Source organism: Callorhinchus milii, unplaced genomic scaffold, assembly GCF_018977255.1.
Source record: "Callorhinchus milii isolate IMCB2004 unplaced genomic scaffold, IMCB_Cmil_1.0 Scaffold7, whole genome shotgun sequence".
NCBI classification, from domain to species: domain Eukaryota; kingdom Metazoa; phylum Chordata; class Chondrichthyes; order Chimaeriformes; family Callorhinchidae; genus Callorhinchus; species Callorhinchus milii.
The window spans coordinates 23,388,256-23,409,946 of NW_024704748.1; the positions used below are offsets into that span (position 1 = coordinate 23,388,256).

The 21,691-nt window shown below is 42.2% G+C and overlaps 1 protein-coding gene across 4 annotated transcripts in view; it reads right to left on the bottom strand.

The window, feature by feature from the left end:
• Positions 1-21,448, bottom strand: part of dock1 (dedicator of cytokinesis 1) — a 237,010-nt gene extending 215,562 nt beyond the window's left edge. For all 4 annotated transcript variants that reach the window (XM_042337074.1, XM_042337072.1, XM_042337073.1 and 1 more), the window contains exon 1: positions 21,247-21,448. In XM_042337074.1, the coding sequence (XP_042193008.1) occupies positions 21,247-21,289 (43 nt within the window). In that variant the 5' untranslated portion in view covers positions 21,290-21,448. The remainder of the gene's footprint in view (positions 1-21,246) is intronic.
• Between the last annotated feature and the right edge of the window lie 243 nt (positions 21,449-21,691).

A 21,691-nucleotide genomic window follows, 5' to 3' on the forward strand; every position in this document is an offset into this window, starting at 1 on the left:
TGAAAAGAATTGATGTGCAAACATGCTACGCAACACAGCAGTTTAACGCTCAAGAGATCTGTGGATACCTTGCCTGCAAAATACAAACACGGAAGTTGTAATCAATTATCTTTGAGCTCAACACTCTCTGGAGCACTCATCTTCTATGCCTCCTCCTTGGCCCCTTCCTTCCCCATCTTCAGATCGTGCCTGAAGACCTTCCTCTTCGACCGTGCCTACGGTCACCTCCAACCCGGTTCGGCAGCGTGCTCTGCCACTGTCATGCTCTCTGAGACACTACCCTGTGTGAAGGACGCTATATAAATGCAAGTTGTTATTGTTGAAGAAAAATATTGTAGGAGTTCTTCACAAAACTCCATTGCAGTTATTTTCTACTTTGCTCCTTCTCGAAAAGAATTAGACCCCAAGAGTGCAACCTGAACATCAATCTATTGAAAGAGCAGATTTTATGATCAGTGGAGCGTCAAACAAAAACAGAGCAAAATTAGAAAATTTCACACCAATACCAAAAAGCTAATCCACGAGGACCATAAATCAACAATTTGCCAACAATGATCTTGATTCCAGGCCTCGGCAAAGGGGTCCCATTAATCAAGAAAGTTCAATTGAGCAAAGAGATTTTCAACCATCAGTCTTCCCTTCTTCAGATGTGGGAGATGAAAGACCCAAGAATCAATAACAGGCACTACAGATCCTTGCGCGACAACTTGTCACCATTTCAAGAAAAGAAGATTACAAATAGTTAATGGATAAAGCTACACAAATTCCATACTCCAACTTGCAAATCTTGGGTCTCAGACGTACTGTAAAAGTTGCCAAACAACTAACAGGCAATCAGTTGTAAAATAATGGTGGCCCCAAGCATGGCAAGGGACTGTAGCCCCACACACATCAAAGGCATATTACAGTGTATAGTGAAATGCATTACTACTTAGTTTCAAATAAGAAGTGAAAATAATGTCAGTCAGTATGATGTGAGAGAAATCAATCTCACATGAAATCAGCTCAAAATTGGAGACGGGAAGGTAAGGGGAGGAAACAAAAATCAAATCAAGTGAGGCTGACAAGAGGTTTTCTGATTTCCTTCCTGGCTAGTTATACAGTGAGAGCTCAGCTCTCAATTATCCTACTGACATTATAAAAGGCCACTGGAAGGAAGAGCATCTGATAAAATGATTCAATCTACATTTAATAGGCAGACACCACAACATGTATGATTGCTTCGATAAGGGGACATTCATGGCAGACAGAAGAATAATTTAGATTTATCATGGCGGATGGGAGGCGGCGGGAAAGAAAAAATATGCAGCAAAATCTTGAAGGAAGAAAATGCTCATTTAACATTTTTTTCATATTCTGTAAACATGGTGCGTTAAGCAATGGTAGAGGGGGAGGGGGGGGGGGGTTACTTTCCAGCCTTCAAAAGAAAAAAAAAGCAAACATTCAGGTTCGTTAACAGAGATCTGTACAGATAATTAGTTCATCAAGAGTTCCAAAACAACTGCAATATGATACACCAAATTACTGTGCATGTCGCTTCTCGTATGCAGGAATGCAGTACATTTCAGTTCAGGCATGCTAGATTTGCTCTGCAAAGATTTGTTTGTTATAATTTACGAAATGCCAAAAAATGAGTAATCATGCTTATGCTGTAAAAAATAAAAGCAACTGGGCTCTGTCCACTGGCTAGAAGTGTCCCTTGTGAAATTATTTTAAAACATCAAACCCACACAGAGACATCAGAGGAATGGAGCTGGTGTGGGAATTGGGAGGGGTGAGGAGGCACATTCAAGGATGCTCTGTATAGATACTGCTTATTAAATGTTTCATTCCGCCTTACAAAAATACTCATTTTATGCAAGTACTTCTTGAATCACTGGTTGCCCTTCTCCCTTCATACTGTATAATGCACAGCGCATTGCTATTTTGTCAAAGATTTATTCTTCAAGCATCAAACGGGGATATCCACTTCGAATTTGAGAAACAAGTGGAAGATTTTCTTTTGAACAAATGGAACAAAAACTCATTTGGAGCATTTTTGTTTCCCCCCATGAAGCATCCCACTTGAAATAATAGTACTTAAAAAAAACAACAGCGAGATGTGACTTAGGCATCAATTATATATAGAACATACAGGCCAAGAAAAAAACATTGCAGTCCATCTGGCCAGCTCCAATGTTGAAAAGAAAAATCACACCAATCTATTTCTCATAAGCCTCAAATCGATTTCTTTGCCAAATAGCTATCCAATTTCCTCTTGAATCGTACTGCAGGTGTTCAGCCAGCCAATTATTGCTATATAAACCTCAGTCAAACCATACATCCTGCCCATGTCACACACTGCCATAGTTTTTTTTCCTGAACACGTGCTCTGCCATGCCTTCTTAAAACTAACCTTTCCTGTTAATTTAGCAATTCCTTCCTGCAATGTTGACAAAAAAAATCTGCTCGAAACATAACGCAATGCTCCCAGTGTCTGGAAAAAAATCTTCAGATATCATCCAAGAAGCAAAAGTACAGAAATAAGTTGCTGGTCAACCTTTACTCAGAAGAATCTGACTCAAAGCATTCCCAACTCTGCTTAATCACAAGGAGACTCCAAGCAACTAATAAAAAATAAAAATAATCCTTGAATTTGACATAGCACTTTTCACGTCTTCTAGATGTCTCAAAGCAGTTCACAGAATATACTATAAAGTGAATTGACTGTATGTTTGTGAGCGAAACGCGGCAGCCAATTGAGACAGCAGTTCTATTGAACTATAGAGTGAACGAATGTTAAGAAAGCATTGGTCCGCTAAGCTGAAATTATCCATTTGTACAAATACTTCAGGAAAGTGAAACAGAATGCTTTCAAAGACGCTGCAAACAAATATGAATAGGCAGACTTAATCCAATATGCAGCTACTAAGGGTCACCTAAATCTTCTCAATCTCAAATGTTATGTAATTCACTGGTTCAGCTACAGCTCTCCTTACAATTAATAGTCTGCACATTTTTCACACTACCTTCAAAAGAATGGTATGCATTGTAATACTCAGCAACGATGTAAAGACTAAGGACCAACATTGCGTGAAAGCTTGCTGAGTTCAATTGATTCTAATTTGAGAAACGATAAGAGACTTAAAATGATGAGGACCATAGAAAACAAATTCAACAATATGAAACTAACAAGGCAAAGAGCCAGTTTGGAGATTGGCTTAATAATTTATCAACAAATGGTGACAGCGTATATTTATGATTAGCATACAAGAGAAAGAGACATTGGAAAAGTAGATAAAGCTGCATCAGTTATCACAATAAAGACAATGACAAATACAGCATTTACTTCAGAACAGGATTACCACAATATAGGCAGTTGTAAAAATAAGTGTAGATGTTCAAACATTCCCTATATAGAGCACTGCATTGCTGCAATGTATAGGTTAGAGTAAGACTGTATGGGTTGAATCGATAATTTGGACTTTCATTACATTTGTGGGACGAGGTCAAAGGAATTTTCACAAAGATAAATAATAATAATAATAATCCTTGCATTTGATATAGCGCTTTTCACGTCAGGAGGACGTCCCAAAGCGCTTCACAGAACACACTGTAAAGTGAATTGACTGTATATTTGTGGGCGAACGCGGCAGCCAATTGCGCACAGCAATGTCCCACAAACAGTCGTAGATTGAAAATGACCAATTTATTATTGTTTTTGGTTTTGGAGGGATTATTATTAGGCTCTGTGTGGAGTAAGGAAACTTGCCCAAGGTTTCGCCCTCTGCCTGGAACTGAACTCAGGTCTCTAGCTTGCAAAGCGAGTGCTCAACCACTGAGCTACAGGACTCCACAAGATTTATTTTTGTCAATGATCCGGCTTCAGGAAAATAAAGCAATGTACTCTCCACAGGTGCCACCTCTGATTGAAAAAATATATTAGAATGTCATTTTTAAAAGTTTCTAATGCTGTACACATGGTCAAAACAATTTCAGTTGCTGAATTGCACTTTAGTGTTCAAAATGGCAACTTTTGTATTCATTAAATGGTTTCTACATTAAATTCAACATATTGACTCAGGATGAAAAGGAATGTTAAGGATATAGATAATATAATTAAGTATCCAAATGCAATTATTGGAGTATAATTGCAGCAAGAAAACAGTGAACTCTGAGAGAAGAGGCGGACACTATAAAGAGGCAAACAACAAAGCTTACATTTTGAGTGCATTTTGTTCACAAATTTTGAGGAAAGCAAATGCAAATGTTGGTTATATTGGTTTCTGGAGTCGTCTGATATTCATGTGGCATCAGCACCAGATGGGACACATCAGAGTACTTGAAGAAATTAGTGTGGAAATGATAGGCGTTTTCCACAGCTCATTGGGCACGGGTGGCACCAGGGATGGAACATTAGCTAATGTTCTTGCTCCTACATTAAGGGGAAAAGGTCAGAAGTGGAATCCTGTTTTTTGGAAGCCTGTTAATTGTCTCCTGTAGGAAAAACACAGAAGTCTGTTGAAAAGAAAACAATTAACTTAAAAAGTCTAAAAGTAAGTTTCATGCCAACGTGAGGCTATGAAAGGCAGACTATGGTATATAATAAAATTCCACAGCATCTCAAACCACTTCCGAAGCTGCCCACTGGTTCACCAATTTGGACTTGCTTTTGTCATATGAAAGAAGGGCAAATCTATTCCTATTTTTAATTCTTATGTAGATGTCTCAAAAGAGGCCAACTTTTTTTTAAAACCCAAATTCCACACAGTAACAAATCAGATATTACAAACCTTTTGTTTCAAAAGTGTTAAATATTTTGAATTATTTTTCTGAGAAGTCAGGTGCGTGTTATACAAGTTATGACATATACAAGGGCATTAATCTACTCTTACATTATTATTGGTGTATTATCGCAGCACCATTAATTATTCCTCGCCACATTGTTTTACCATAGCTAATTTCCAGTGATGGTACAATATTAATCGACAAATTAAAATATATTTTTAATATTTTAAAAGCTTGCTAAGAGTTTTGCTTACACACATTTTATTCTGAATAAAACACTGCACTAGTTTCCAGAGAATGATTAGTACTGGAAGATTTCGGATGAGCTTTTAACAATGTATAAAATAATACTTGCATTTCACATAGCGCTTGATCCCTTTGTCGAGGTGTCTCAATGAATTTCACAGGATTTTACTGTGAAGTGTAGTGACTATTTGTAGTTAAGATAATCTTTTGAAGCAATTAAGTGCTAGATTTTAATTTTTCAGAGCCGAACTGAAAGGTTCCAAGAATGAAATGATATGAACCTTCACTGATATAAGACTGCAGAAAGGAATGGACAGGCATCAATAGCTTGACCAAACTGTGAAGGCAGATTGAACATTGAAAAAACTCAGCCCAGTACTCCAATCATAAATTGCTGGGACAAAAATTGTAATTCTAGGGAATTAAACAAAAACTAAATTTTACAGCTTGGAGCCTTTTTTTATTCAGTATTCCTAGTTATAATAAAAATCAAAAAAACACCTGTGGTGCAATCTGAAAGGATCACAACTAGATGTGTCTATCTGTGTGCATAACATTTCATATTATTCCCAGGAATAAGAAGAACACTGTGAAATCTGAAGAAGACAGAATTCATCTATTTGTGAGGGAGATATTTTTGATGGATTTAATCAAACTGTACTCGAATCACTCAGCTTTGTATTATATTATGCTATTGATCAATGTAACATGAAGTGAATTGTAAAATATTTAAAAAGGCACAAATAAATAATATAAAAATAATAATGTTTGCATTTGATATAGTGCCTGAGAAAATGTAGATCCATTGGGTGGTTACACTGTAATTTTTTAAAAATTACACACAAGAATATTTCAATCTTCTGGCTCATTAAAGGACTTGCAGTTCATCAATAAAAGTACTTTAGAAGCAGGAATCCAGTCTGCTTCTCCATGATTCAGAGTTCTGAGTCATTGTATCCTTTCCAGAATAGCATTCATTATTAAAATACTTTATCATAGTAATTTATTCTGATACCAAATACTTTAAAAGAAGAATTAAATTTTCTTAACTCACTATGGCTCCAAAATGTTTTAAAAAATCACTCACCCTGTTCTACTTCTGAAGCAAGTTAGTTTTACGATAATAATCCTCCTTGCGTTTGATATAGCACTTTTCACGTCTTCTAAAATTCTCAAAGCATTTCACACAATATACTGTAAAGTGAATTGACAGTATATTTATAAGGATTTCCTTATTAATAAGAAAAATAATTTGTAAAAGTAGCTCAACTTTCTTTTGATCAAAAGCAGTGATGATGATCATAGAATCATAGAATCGTACAGCACAAAGAGGCCATTCGGCCCATCGAGTCTGTGCCGGCTCTTTGAATAGAGCAATTAATGTCAATCCCACTCCCCAGCCCTTTTCCCATAACCCTGCAAACCCGTCCTCCTCAAATACCCGTCCACTGCGTTTTTAAAAGTTGTTATCGATTCGGTCTCGACCACACTTTCGGGCAATGCGTTCCAGATTCGAACAACTCACTGGGTGAACAAATTTCTTCTCACCTCCCCTCTGCTTCTTTTAGAGACTATTTTGAATCTGTGACCTTGAGTCACCGACACACCCCACCAGTGGAAACACTTTTTCCCTTTCTAACCTATCAAATCCCCTTATGATTTTGAAGACCTCTATTAGATCTCCTCGTAACCTTCTCTGCTCCAATGAGAATAATCCCGGCCTCTCTAGCCTTTCTTCATAATCAAGGTCCCTCATTCCTGGTACCATCCTCGTAAATCTCCTCTGCACCCTTTCCAATGCCTTAACATCCTTCCTATAGTGTGGTGCCCAGAACTGGGCACAGTATTCTAACTGAGGCCTAACCAGTGTTTTATAAAGGTTAATCATAACCTCCTGACTCTTGCACTCTATGCCCCTATTTATAAAGCCTAGTACCCCATATGCACTTTTTACAGCTTTATCTACCTGTCCTGCCACCTTCAAGGATTCATTTACCTGCACCCCCAGGTCTCTCTGTTCTTTTACCCCCTTTAAGATTGTATTACCAGCCTGTATTGCCTCCCCTCATTCTTTCTACCAAAATGCATTACCTCGCATTTCTCCGCATTGAAACTCATCTGCCATGTGTCTGCCCATTTTACCATTCTGTCTATGTCTTCCTGCAGTTGGCTACTATCCTTCTCACTGTTTACTACCCTACCTAACTTTGTGTCGTCCGCAAACTTGGAAATGGTGCTTGCTATACCCAAGTCCAGATCATTTATGTATATTAAGAAGAGCAGTGGTCCTAATACCGATCCCTGAGAGACGCCACTGTACACTTCCCTCCAGTCAGAAAAGCAGCCGTTCAGCAACTCTCTGCTTTCTGTCTCCCAGCCAGTTCTGGATCCATGCTGCCACTGTCCCTTTTATACCACGGGCTTCTATCTTTCTTACAAGTCTTTCATGTGGCACTTTGTCAAATGCCTTTTGAAAGTCCATATAAACTACATCAACTGCACTACCTTCATCCACCCTCACTGTTAACTCATCGAAAAATTCTATTAGATTTGTTAGACAAGATTTGCCTTTAACAAATCTGTGCTGGCTGTCTCTAATTAACCCATATTGTTCTAAGTGAAGATTTATTGTGTCCCGGATTATAGTCTCCAGGAGATTCCCCACTACTGATGTTAGGCTGACTGGTCTGTAGTTCCCAGGTTTGTCCTTCTTTCCCTTTTTGTACAGGGGATTCACATTGGCCACTCTCCAGTCCTCTGGCACCACTCCTGTGTCCAACGACGATTGAAAAATTGTAGCCAAAGCCTCCGCTATTTGTACCCGTGCCTCCCATAGTAATCTTGGTTGCGTCCGGACCGGGCGGCTTATCTACCTTCAGCAGAGTCAACGTTTTCAGTACTTCCTCTCTGTTTATACTTATCCTATCCATTTCCTCTACCCTCTCCTCTGATACTGCGGCATTTGGTGCATCCACTTTTTTTGTGAAGACAGATGCAAAGTACTCATTCAGCGCATCAGCCATGCCCTTTGCCTCCACAATAAGATTTCCCCCTTGGTCCTTAATTGGCTCCACCCTACCTTTGACTACCCTTTTTTCTTGATATGCTTGTAAAATATTTTAGAATTCCCTTTAATGTTACCTGCTAGCCTTTTTTCGTATAATCTTTTTGCCCCTCTAATTTTCTTTTTCAAGCCTCTTCTGCACTTCCTATATTTTATTTGGAATGATGCTAACTACATAGAATGTTTTAGATGATGCTGCCAGCAACATAGAACATTTTTAGATTGGTAGTGCACCATTGACTCATTCACATTGCTGTGATGTCTTTCCTGTCACTCCCAGATTCTTTTCCTGTTCAAACTGCCAACAAATTCCAAACCAGTCATATTAATTTTTAATCCAGGGTGACGCAAGGATAGAAAGCGAAATAAGAGTTCTTACAAAAAAAAGGCCCTGCAACTAAAAACACTTGTTTCAATCTATCCCAGTTATAAAATGGGAAATATTTTCCTACATTCCATCTTACTTACAAGTCCTCTCCTTCCACCCCAAAGCTAGCTGCCAAAACATGTACAATTTCACGAGCTTTCACTCTCAATCTCGTTTGTGGTAAGCCAATTATGATGAAAGGATTTTTTTAAAATCCTCCAAAACTAATTCAAATTCAGAACAACAATATGCTAACATTCTTAATCCACTCCACTGTCATACACATATTGAAATAATGTGCCGTCAATGGATGCCAGACTTACAACTTCAAAACTATAACCAATTTTAGATCTCCATCTCTGAAGCATCTGTGAGACATCGTGTCATACTAAAAGCAATCCTAGGCTTCCCCAGGCTTTAATGAGGCATCTTTGTCAGGAACACATCTTGCACAAATTCATCACTGCACCCAAACAAGCAGTATTTGCACAAGTCCATTGTGATCTTCAAGGAAACTTTTCTATATCAACTAAAATCTTTGATAATAAGAATCTTTTATGTGTTGGGAACTATATGGAAAAAAACAAAGGTTTCACATGATGGTGTTTGAACTGACTGGATCCAGTATTCATTACCAGGAATAATTGAGGCTTTTTTTTAGGAGATACAGCATTTTTTTTCATTTCTCTTCACCGACACCAACAGATTGTTTTAAAAAACAGTTCTTGCCAACCTACACAGTGAGTAGTTTATATAAACTTGCACAGCATGTGAGTGATACATCAACTGTTGAAACGGATCTGCTGGAGATGAATTCTCAACTGAGCAAAGATCTTGCACAGGTGGACGGAAGGGCAAAGATGGGGACATTTCCTTGCTAGGAGGAAAATGCTTTAAACCTGGTACGCGGCATTGGACTTGGACCTGGAGAAAATCAAGGTGGCTGGCACGTCGCAAGCTGTCCTGTCAAGGTCCACCAGATGGCAGATGCCTGCCAGATAGCTGATAAAGAAACTCCGAAGTTTGGGGTGACAGCTGCTGGAAGGCGTTATCTGTAGTCCATGAACACATGTTCGTTCATCCAGTGCCTGGAATCCACCTTGATTGGCTTACAGAAGGATCAGCAGCTGCTGCTTAAACTCCGTACCTCCAACTGGGAGAACCATCACTCAGTGGTCCGAGATGAGGACAGGAAGATGATGGCAATCCTCTGAAGCATTTCATGCTGAGCTGTGTTGCCCACCGGGAAGCTCACAGGGAACCAGGCTGTTTGATGAATTCTTGAATTGTGAACCCAAAATAAAATATCAACTGTTTGAAAAGTGAACAAAAGATCAGCGTAATTCAGAGACATTGTGAGGTTTTGATAAGAACGCTTCATTGGATTCTGCAGCTCAGTGGTTTGAGCACTCGCCTCGCAAGCGAGGGATCCGGGTTCAATTCTCGGCAGGGCAAAACCTTGGGCAAGTTTCCTTACTCCACACGCCTGATAATAATCCCTCAAGAAAAAAACAATGATAAACTGATCATTTTCAATCCACGACTGTTTGTGGGATACTGCTGTGCACAATTGGCTGCCGCGTTTCACCCACAAATGTACAGCCAATTCACTTTACAGTGTGTTCTGTGAAGCGCTTTGAGACATCGAGAAGACGTGAAAAGCGCTATATCAAATGCAAGGATTATTATTGTTATTAAAGCATTCCAAAAGCTCTCCTTCTAATCTGTCGAAACTCAATGGAAGCTAATGCATTGTTCATAATGTTTCTTCCCTCACTCATTCGCTATGTGTAAATTAATAGAATACAAAAGTATTGAGAATTAGTTCCAGATAAACCTAAAGTTGTTTGTCATGAAACTCAACACTATGCCCACATAGATTCTGGAATGTGTTAGGAAGAATTGGGACGGGGCTTTTTTGCAATAGTAGTAATTGTAATAGTAACAAACAACTGGAGATAACTGCAACTAGGTCATATGCAACACAATTTTGAACTCGGTTGAAGAGCTCTTTTCAAAGGGCCAGCACAGACTCGATGGGTAGAATGGTCTCTTTTTGTGCTGTACGATTCTATGAAATAATACTGAGGGATCAACAAGCAAGCGATTATTTGCAGCCCATTGCGCATGGTTCAGAAATCCTGGATCAGGTAATTACGCACATTGTGTTTGAATTACTGCACAGGGACAAATCTCTAACACATCTAGTTGAGTTACAAACAGAAGAGAAACAGTGTGAATCATTAACCGAAGTAATTTTCACACAAAAATCGAAGTAGAGCTCCATTTAAAACCTGAGTTTTCCATAAAACACAAACCAAATTTAAACCTAGTTTAAATTAGTTAGTTTAAACATAGTTTAAATTAGGTTTTTAAATTAGTTTAAACATAATTTCAAGCAACTGTAGTTTTAAACAATAGTTTAAATTGTAGCACCTCTTTGGGGCCTTATAGAAGGGTAATCTTTCTCCAGTATTGTGGAGATGAAAAGTCTAGCACAGAATCCTCCATATTCAAAAACCACTGACCTTTACAGCTTTGGATTCTATGGGAGACCAGGAAGGCGATAGGGGAGTGAAGGATATTCTCTGCAGCTTACTGAGCACAGTTACAACATCCATCACTAGCCAAATACAAGTTTTGCACAACATCTAAGTTGCTGACAGTGATAAATAAGACTGAACTTTGAGGATTCCAGCTACCAGCCTTTCCAACATTCATTTCCATTCTTCTACTCCAGCATGGACCAGATTGATTACAAAAATAAGTAAGAAGCTCAGCGTTTGTAACTAAAGAAAGTCTGCTAATCTTTGCCTGAGAGAGAACTGAAAAGGCAAAATCATGATCAATCTTCACAGCAGACTGTCTTTTAAGCACAAAAGAAAAAAGGCCATTTATCCACTCAATGTCCAATTCTGATCAGATCTACCTATAGCGATTCGGCTGTCACTCACCTTTCAATTGGAAGGAGACCACACTGGTACATAGTGGCGTTATCAGCAAGAACATTTTTTCCTGACATTCTATTCTTCAAGTCAAAAAATAATAATGTTTAATAATAATAATCCTTGCAATTGATATAGTGCCTTATCACGTCTTTGAGACATCTCAAAGCACTTCACAGAGTGTAGTCACTGTATTTTATAGGCAAATGCGGAAACCAATTACCCACAGCAGTGTCCCACAAACAGTCAGATTGAGTCACCAAATTATACATTTTTTTTGAGGGATTATTATCCCCAGAAAGCAATCCGCCAATCGACTAACAACCATGTTAATAACTACTTACTGCTAGGTAAACAGAGGCGTGTGGAATAAGGAAACTTGTCTAAGGTTGCACCGTACCCGGGAATCCAACCCGGGTCCTCTCGCTTGCAAGGCGAGTACTCTAAACACTATGCTACAGGACTCCAATGAACAGCACCAATGAAATTCCTCAGAGGGACTCCTCCATAGGTGCTGCAAGAAAACATTTCTATTCACCATGGCTCAAAGTAACACATCCAGAAAGTTAATGCTCGTATTTTAATATCAATAACCAACCACAATGCTACCAACCAGGGAGGAATCCTACGGGCTTTGTTGGCTGAATATAGACCTGGGGGGGGGGGGGCGGGGGGAGACATGTCTGGCAAAGTTCAGGACACTCCATGGTAAATCAAAGCCACTGTTGATGGTTGCCTAAACTGTCTGGCTCATTAATGAGATTTGGGAGGTGTAAATGTGTCCTCAATCCCAGCAGCCAAAGATTTAACAAGACTGTCCTAAGTGGATAAATGTTGTACTGGGCAAATACAATTAGCTTTAGAAATATTACAGCCAGCTCAGAACAGATTACAGATTACAAATAAGCTTTCAACCCCTTAATAGCGCATTTGCATGACTGGACACTTTCCGAATAGATGGATGCACATGTCTTGAGTGATCCCACCTTGTGGCTAAAGATTCTTGTTGCAGTTTGCTATCGCAGGGGTTTGTTCCCAAACTGGTCCCAAACACCTGCAGGGCACAAGATTATTTCAGGGGGTGCAGCAGACCCAAGAAACACACCAGACGTGCAAAGAGACAGACTGAGGAACGGAAGAGCAAGGCTCGTTCCCATGGTTCCAGTGCAAGGCATTTAAAGGCAACCTTTTGTGGAGGTTGTGGGGGATGGAAGGGTGGCCTCATTGCTCCGCAGAGTCCGTGCAGCCCAAATGGGGGTCCTCAGTTCTTGTCCTAAGTGGGGGGTGGGGGGTGGAAAGGTAAATGCCTTGAGCCTGGAAGGTTTAGGAACTCCTGTCCTATAGACTAAAGTTGGTTTAAACTTTTGGTTTCACTGAAACTATTTATTAAGCTTCAAGATTTTGCAAATCAGTAGTTTTGCTGATTTCTATGATGCTGCTTTTTACATTACGCCCTGTATAGTTATCCCTGGAAATAGTATCAACGATATCTCCCTCTCTCCCACAAAATAATCTTATAATAATAATCCTTGCATTTGATAATAATCGTGCAACTGTATTTTGTAGACATACATAGCAGCCAAAGTCCCTTAAGCAGCCATGTTTTTATTTAATCAAGCAACTTAGAAATAAAACACATTTCTAATACATTTGTAATTCACCTATAAACTGTCGCTACACTTCAAACTTTTGTGAAGTGCTTTGAGATGTTCCAATATTAAAAGGTGCTATATCAAATGGAAGGATTTTTTTAATGCGCTATTTTCCAGTAATTTGCAAAGGCTCAAGGCGTTATGCATGTGTCCATTCCCAGGTTATATTTAATCACTGTTTTACCCAAGTTACTTCCAGAGTATTGTACAGTTAATCACTGTCCTAGTACAACCACAATGACAGCCCATCAAAAAGAAATGCATGTAAACACAATAACCATCAGAAAGGATTCAAATAACGTTGGGCTTCTTTAGGTGACCTGGTCTAATAAGTAGTTTCCCTTATTAAAAATAATTCTATCCTATTTTTACATATTGTACCAAATTGAAGCTAAGCTGCTGAGAATAATCAGCTGTAGACATTAATACAGACCTGTATAATCATTTCAACATGCACTGAACACACCCATTAACATGTGGTCAATTGGAGGTACAACAAATAATGATGCCTGCTTTTAAAAAAAACAATTAACAAAAGATAGAAGACAAGTAAGAAATTAAGTATAATGAGGTGATTCCCAAGTAGAATATTAGAAAGAGAAATTAAAAGTGGAAGAATATAGCTTTAAAAATGTTACAAATTGGAACAGAGATTAACTAGGCCAGCACTATGTACCAGAATATATCCAAATAAATCCATGAGCCACTGTTTTGATTTGGCAAAGAACCATTCACACACAGATTAGTGTAACACTTGCAGTAATTCTCTCTTTTTTCGAACGGTTAATTTTTTATATATATTATTTAGCCTGACAAGATTCACACACTGTTCTTCAAGAGTATTACAGGTGCTGTGACACCTACAGATACACGTAGCACAATGTCGCTTTTAAATATAGCTCAATTTATTTATATGGTACATCATGGCTGTTTGTAGGATATTGCTGTGCACAAACAGGCTGCGCCTATCTACAAATACACAGTTACTACACTTTATAGTAAATCTTAGGAAGTGTTTTGAGTCATCTCAATGATGTAAGGCACTGTATCAAATGCAAGAATTAATTATTATTAGACCTCATTATTTACTGGTACCTACTGAGCAATTGCACCTTCTGACAAGCAGAAGAGAGAATTGGGCTAGTTTGTGCACAGGGTCCCTTGTTCTGTGCCTGGGGCTTCAACACTTGTTAATGTTACTGGTGTTGATGCTAAAATTCTAAGTAGTTGCAATAAGTCAGTTCTATATATTTCTTTACTGGTGCAGCCATCAGCAAAATATCAATTATGATTAAGCCTTTCATCACTCTGGATACATGGTACTATTCATCACAAACAAGCCAGACTCACAGCAACAATGGTGTGCAGCGGAAATAAAGTACTATTCCATTTATAATAAATAATAATGCTTGCATTTGATACAGTGCCTTATTAAATTCGTCAAAACACTTCACAGGATACACTGCGGAGCAATGTTTTTCAACCTTTGTTTAAAAACTGTCTGAAGGTTTCTGCTCAAGTACCCCTTTACAATTTTCACTCTGCTGAATGGTACCATAGTTGCAATAAAAGGCAGAATAATCTGATTAACAACAACAACAAATTACACTTGTTTCGTGCCCTTCACGTCGGAAAAACATACCAGGGCGCTGCAGCCAGCAAATTTTTGGACCCGAGCTGGGAGTTGGGGTCAGGAGGGGTGGATGGCAAGTGGGTGGAGGTGGGAGGATGGTCAAAGGCATGGTCAAAGATGAAGGTCTTTAGATGGGACTTGAAACAGGGAAGAGAGAGGGTGAGGCAGAGGGATTCCGGGATAGAATTCCATTGTGTGAGCAGAGATGCTGAATGCCCAACCTCTAATGAAACATTTATTTCCATTTAACTTATATTTATTATATGTCACAACAGCTTAGGATGGACAAACTGCTGGTTTAGAATACCAAACGGCGATTCTTAAAACTTTTAATTACAAGTCTTTGGATCTACAGAGTTATGACACTATCTGTAGAGGTGGATGATATTTGTTAAACTATCGACAGATTGTAAACTTTAAGCTGCTAAACAAAAGTGAAATATGTACGCACAATGGTTTCATTAAAAATAATCAATTCAAGATAATTATTTTCTTTTACTTTCAATTTTATGCAATTCTAAGTCACTCTGTGTACTACCTATGACCCTTAGAAGTAACATAACATGGCCCTTCGAGCCTGCCCTGCCATTCAATCATGGCTGATCTTCTAATCTAACTCCAACTAATATCCCCATATCCTTTAATCCCTTTTGCAATAAGAAATCTATCTATCTCAGTCTTGAATATGTTCTTCCTCAACTCAGTGCGAAAGGGCTGACCTCTGATTTTAAGGTTGTGACCCCTGGTTTTAGTTTCTCCAACCAGGGGAAACAATCTCCCACTACCTACTCTATCATGCCCTTTGATGATCTTATAGGTTTCTATAAGATCCCCTCTAATTCTTCTATATTCTAGAGAATATAGACACAAATTGGTCAGCCTATCCTCGTAACTCATCCCTTTCATCCCTGGTACTAACCTAGTAAATCTATGCTGCACCCCCTCCAAGGCAAGTACATCCTTCCTTAAATAAGGAGACCAAAACTGCACACAGTATTCCAGGTGTGGTCTCACCAGGGCCCTATACAGTTACAGCAAGACTTCCCTACTCTTATACTCTAATCCTTTTATAATGAATGCTAACATACCGTTTGCCTTCCCAATTGCTTGCTGCACCTGCAGACTAACTTTCTGTGATTGGTGTACAAGGACACCCAAGTCCCTCTGGACACTAACACATTCCAATCTCTCCCCTTCTAAAAAATAACCCGCTCTACTGTTTTTGCTACCTAGGTGAATGACTTCGCACTTCCTTACATTATACTTCATCTGCCACCTACCTGCCCAATCACCTAACTTATCTATGTCTCGCTGCATTCTTTTAATGTCGTCCTCTGTGTTGACACTTCCTCCTAGTTTTGTGTCATGCGCAAATTTAGATATACTAACTTTGATGTCCTCATCCAGATCATTGATATAGATGGTAAATAGCTGAGGCCCAAGGACTGATCCCTGTGGCACTCTACTAGTCACATCCCGCCAATCTGAAAAGGACCCGTTTATCCCAACTCTTTGTTTCCTACCCGTTAACCATTCCCCAATCCACGTTAATATGCTCCCCCAATTCCATGGGCCCCTATCTTTTGGACTAACCTTTTATGCGGCACCTTATCGAATGCCTTCTGGAAGTCCAAATAGACCACATCCACTGATTCACCCTTATCTAGTTTACTCGAAATATCCTCAAAAAATTCTATGAGATTTGTCAAACATGACTTCCCTTTTGTAAAGCCATGTTGACTTGGCCTAATTATATTGTGCTCCCCTAAATAGCGCACTTCCACATCCTTAATCAATGATTCAAAAATGTTTCCTATCACTGATGTTAGACTAACTGGCCTATAGTTCCCCATCTTTTCCTTTCCACCTTTTTTAAATAGTGGTGTGACATTTGCGATCTTCCAATCCATGGGGGCTATTCCAGAATCCAAGGAATTTTGGAAGATCAGACACAAGGCCTCCACTATCTCATAAGCTACCTCTTTTAAAACCCTGGGATGCAAGCCACCCGGACCAGCGGATTTGTCACTTTTTAGTGCTAACAGTTTCCCGAGCACCAATTTCCCTAAGTTGCTCCCTGTCCTTATCCCCTTGGTGCATCTCTATTGTTGGCAGACTTGTTGTGTCTTCTCGGGTGAAGACAGATGCAAAGTACCCAATTAGGGAATCTGCCATGTCCTTATCCCCCATTACAACTTCTCCCGTCTCTGACTGAAGTGGACCTACATTTACCCTCACTAGCCTATTCCTCTTAATGTATTTGTAAAAACTTTTACAATCAGACTTAATGTTCCCAGCGAACTTACCCTCATACTCCTTTTTCTCACTCTTAATGAGTTTTTTAGTTTTTTTTTTGCTGGTTTCAAAAACTCTCCCAATCTTCAGATTTGCTGCTTTTCTTGGCAGTTTTATAAGCTTTTTCTTTTAATTTGATGCTTTCCCTAACTGCTCTAGCTAGTCACGGATGAATCGCTTTCTCTGTGGTATTCTTATTCCGCAAGTACCCCAAGTAAAAAAAAAGTAGAGCATTGTGACTGTAATCTTAAGGTCAATGCCGCAGTGAATTTGAACACTGCAATGACCCACAAACAGCCAGAAGTTGAATAATAATAATAATCTTTGCACTTGATATAGCGCCTTATCACATCTTTGAGACGGCTCAAAGCGCTTCACAGAATATACTGTAAAGTGGATTGACTGTTTATTTTGCGGGTGAAACGCGGCAGCCAATTGCACACATCAGTGTACCACAAATGACTTTTTTGGGTGGGGTGGGGGGCAGGGGAACTCTTCTCTCTTCAAATTGTGCCACAGGATCTTCAATGCCCACCTGATCTGGCAGACATGAAATCCCATCTGAAGGATGGTCGCACCTCCAATAATGCAGCACCACCCCATCACTACACTGATGTTCAAGCCCCTACAGTATTATTATACCCATCGTTTTACAGTATTTCAGGTAACTCGTCACTCCCAGGGCAAAGGGCTGAGTGAGGAGTTATCTGGAGTGGCGAGTTGGACATTTGTATAAATACATAAATAACTGTGACTAGGACATTGACAGCATGATGACTTAACAGGTAGTGGCGACACGTTAAGCCAGAGCTATCAGTACTATCTGCTGCAATAGCATCCTTTGGACACAATGTAAGCCTATGTTTATAAACAAGATACACCGTAACCTCCTTTACAGCAAAACAAATAAACCTACCAAAATAAAGCTGGATACCTTCATAAGACAATTTTGTATTGAGCGGTTTGGCATGAGATAAAAGACTTTCTTCCTCTTAAAAAAAAGTAATCGTCTTTTGTGAGCAACTTAAAAGTACGAGTTCCAGTCAGTCGGTCGGTCGGTGTTGAACAATAACAAGAGAATCAATTGATAAAAGAACATTTGTATTTGTTCATTATCAAGACTGTGTGTTTGTGTCTTTATACAAATTGTATCCATCAGGACTCAAAAACGGTAGCAGGGTTACTACCGGGCAAGAAAGTTACTGATTGTGGCATTTCAACAGGTTTGATTCCTACATCAAAGAGTGATTTTTTTTCCCCCCACAATGTAAAGAGCCACTGGTTGATGTTTGGGGAATGATCCAACAATTCCTGCAGGAACAGGGCAAGGGCAGGCAAGACTGAGGCTCAGGCCTCTGGGAGAGTTGGGAAAAGTGGAGCCTCTCAAGCCCTGGTGCCTCTCATTTTAATTCATCCAAGGAGAGGAGAGAGGGAAGGAGGAAAGAGAGGAGAGGAGGAAAAGGGAAGGGAAGGAGCTTCCCAGTCTTTGAGGAGAAAGGAGAGGAGAGGAGAGAGGAGAGAGGGAGAGAGAGAGAGATTCCCAGTATTTAAGAAGCGAGAGGGAAGGAGGAAAGAGAGGAAAGTGGGGGGAAAAAAAGGAGTGGAAGGAAAGAAGAGGGAAGGAAAGAGAGAGAGAGAGAGAGATCCTATTAATTCTAAATCTAATATACTCCCCATTTTAACACCTCCTCCAAACTTGAGAAGCTTTGAAGCTTTTCACACTGAGCCACGTTTTGTGTGTGTGTTTTTTTTTTGGGTGGGGGGGGAGTGGGGGGGTGTTGAACGAGGAAGAAAGGAAGGAGACAGAGGGAGAGAGAGAGAGAGAGAGAAAGAAAGAAAGAAAGCAAAGCAGGCCCGGATTTTCGGAAATCTTTGCAATGTACAAACAGGAGTAGGAGGGTCCCCCCCACCAATAAACACTGCTTCTCCTCCCCACAAAAACACACATAACACGAGAAAAAATAATCCAAACTCTTCGACTGTGAAATGCTAAGTTGCCCCCCATTACAGAAGGAGATGTGGGGGGTCTGTGTGTGGGGGGAGAGGGGTGTCTGTGTGTGTGTGTGTGGGGGGGGGGGTGTCTGTGTGTGTGGGGGTCTGTGTGTGTGTGGGGGGGGGGTCGTGTGTGTGGGGGGTTCTGTGTGAGTGTGTGTGTGGGGGGGTCTGTGTGGGTGGGGGTCTGTGTGTGGGGGGTATCTGTGTGGTGTGTGTGGGGGGGTCTGTGTGAGGGTGTGTGTGAGGGTGTGTGTGGGGGTATCTGTGTGAGGGTGTGTGGGGGGGTATCTGTGTGAGGGTGTGTGGGGGGGTATCTGTGTGAGGGTGTGTGGGGGGGGGTCTGTGTGAGTGTGTGGTGGGGGGTCTGTGTGAGTGTGTGTGGGGGGGGGTCTGTGTGTGGGGGGGTGGGGGGGTTCTGTGTGAGTGTGTGGTGGGGGGGTCTGTGTGGGGGGGGTTTGGGGGGGTCTGTGTGAGTGTGTGGTGGTGGGGGGGTCTGTGTGTGTGTGAGTGCGTGGTGGGGGGTGTCTGTGTGAGTGTGTGGTGGGGGGTGAGTGTGTGGTGGGGGGGTCTGTGTGTGGGGGGGTGGGGGGGGTTCTGTGTGAGTGTGTGATGGTGGGGGGGGGGGTCTGTGTGTGTGTGTGGTGGTGGGGGGGGGTCTGTGTGAGTGTGTGGTGGTGGGGGGGGGGTCTGTGTGAGTGTGTGGTGGTGGGGGGGGTCTGTGTGAGTGTGTGTGTGTGGTGGTGGGGGGGGGGGTCTGTGTGAGTGTGTGGTGGTGGGGGGGGGTCTGTGTGAGTGTGTGTGGTGGTGGGGGGGGGGTCTGTGTGAGTGTGGTGGTGGGGTGGGGGGTCTGTGTGAGTGTGTGGTGGTGTGGGGGGGGGTCTGTGTGAGTGTGTGGTGGTGGGGGGGGGTCTGTGTGAGTGTGTGTGTGGTGGTGGGGGGGGGGTCTGTGTGAGTGTGTGGTGGTGGGGTGGGGGGTCTGTGTGAGTGTGTGGTGGTGTGGGGGGGGGGTCTGTGTGAGTGTGTGGTGGTGGGTGGGGGGGGTCTGTGTGAGTGTGTGGTGGTGGGGTGGGGGGGTCTGTGTGAGTGTGTGGTGGTGTGGGGGGGGGGTCTGTGTAAGTGTGTGGTGGTGGGTGGGGGGGGTCTGTGTGAGTGTGTGGTGGTGGGGTCTGTGTGAGTGTGTGGTGGTGTGGGGGGGGGGTCTGTGTGAGTGTGGTGGTGGGTGGGGGGGGTCTGTGTGAGTGTGTGGTGGTGGGGGGGTCTGTGTGAGTGTGTGTGAGTGTGTGGTGGTGTGGGGGGGGGTCTGTGTGAGTGTGTGTGAGTGTGTGGTGGTGTGAGGGGGGGGGGGTCTGTGTGAGTGTGTGTGAGTGTGTGATGGTGGGGGGGGTCTGTGTGAGTGTGTGTGTGTGTGGTGGTGGGGGGGGGGTCTGTGTGAGTGTGTGTGTGTGTGTGTGTGTGGTGGTGGTGGTGGGGGGGTCTGTGTGAGTGTGTGGTGGTGGGGGGGGTCTGTGTGAGTGTGTGGTGGTGGTGGGGGGGGGGTCTGTGTGTGTGAGTGAGTGTGTGTGAGTGTGTGGTAGTGGGGTCTGTGTGTGTGTGGTGGTGGGGGGGGGTCTGTGTGAGTGTGTGTGAGTGTGTGGTGGTGGGGGGGGGGGTCTGTGTGAGTGTGTGTGTGTGTGTGGGGGTGGGGGTGGGGGGGTCTGTGTGAGTGTGTGTGTGAGTGTGTGGTGGTGGTGGGGGGTCTGTGTGAGTGTGTGTGGTGTGGGGGGGGTTCTGTGTGAGTGTGTGGTGGTGGTGGTGGGGGGTCTGTGTGTGAGTGTGTGGTGGTGGGGGGGGGTCTGTGTGTGAGTGTGTGGTGGTGGGGGGGTCTGTGTGAGTGTGTGTGTGTGTGTGGGGGGTGGGGGTGGGGGGTCTGTGTGAGTGTGTGTGTGTGTGGTGGTGGGGGGGGGTCTGTGTGAGTGTGTGAGTGTGTGTGAGTGTGTGGTGGTGGGGGTCTGTGTGTGTGTGGTGGTGGGGGGGGGGGCTGTGTGAGTGTGTGAGTGTGTGTGTGAGTGTGTGGTGGTGGGGGGGGTCTGTGTGTGTGAGTGTGTGTGGTGGTGTGAGTGTGTGTGTGAGTGTGTATGGGTGGTGTGTGAGGGGGTGTGAGTGTGTGTGTGAGTGTGTGGTGGTGGTGGGGTGGGGGGTGTGTGTGTGTGTGTGTGGTGGTGGGGGGGGGGGGCTGTGTGTGTGTGTGTGTGTGGTGTGGTGGTGGGGGGTGTGTGAGGGTTGTGGGGAACTCTCCAACTCACCGACTCCGTATTTCTCTTTCTTTGTTGGGACCCAACGAGTCATTGCTGCGGCACAAACTTCTTCCACAACTTTTTGGTCCTCTCTCCTCCCCTTTCCAGCTTTGCCCTCATTTATCCCGAGGAGTCCACGCCGCCATTTTCCACAGTTGAGTTGAGAGAGGAAAGAAAGTTCTTCTCATGTGTTTCCCACCCCCTTCCCCCCCCCTTCCCCCCCCACTTCCCAAAGGAAGGAGAGAGAGAATGGTGGAAAGAGAGAGAGAGAGAGAGAGGGAGGGAGAGAGGGAGAGAAGGTTCCCAGCAAATAGATAGACAGATATATTATATTTTAAACAATCTATTTTTCTTTTCTCTCTCAACACTGGAGAGAGATGTTCTTTCTCTCCCAGTAAAGTGGTCTCTCTCTCTCTCTCTCTCTCTTTCTTTCTTTCTCTCTGCTTCCTTCCTT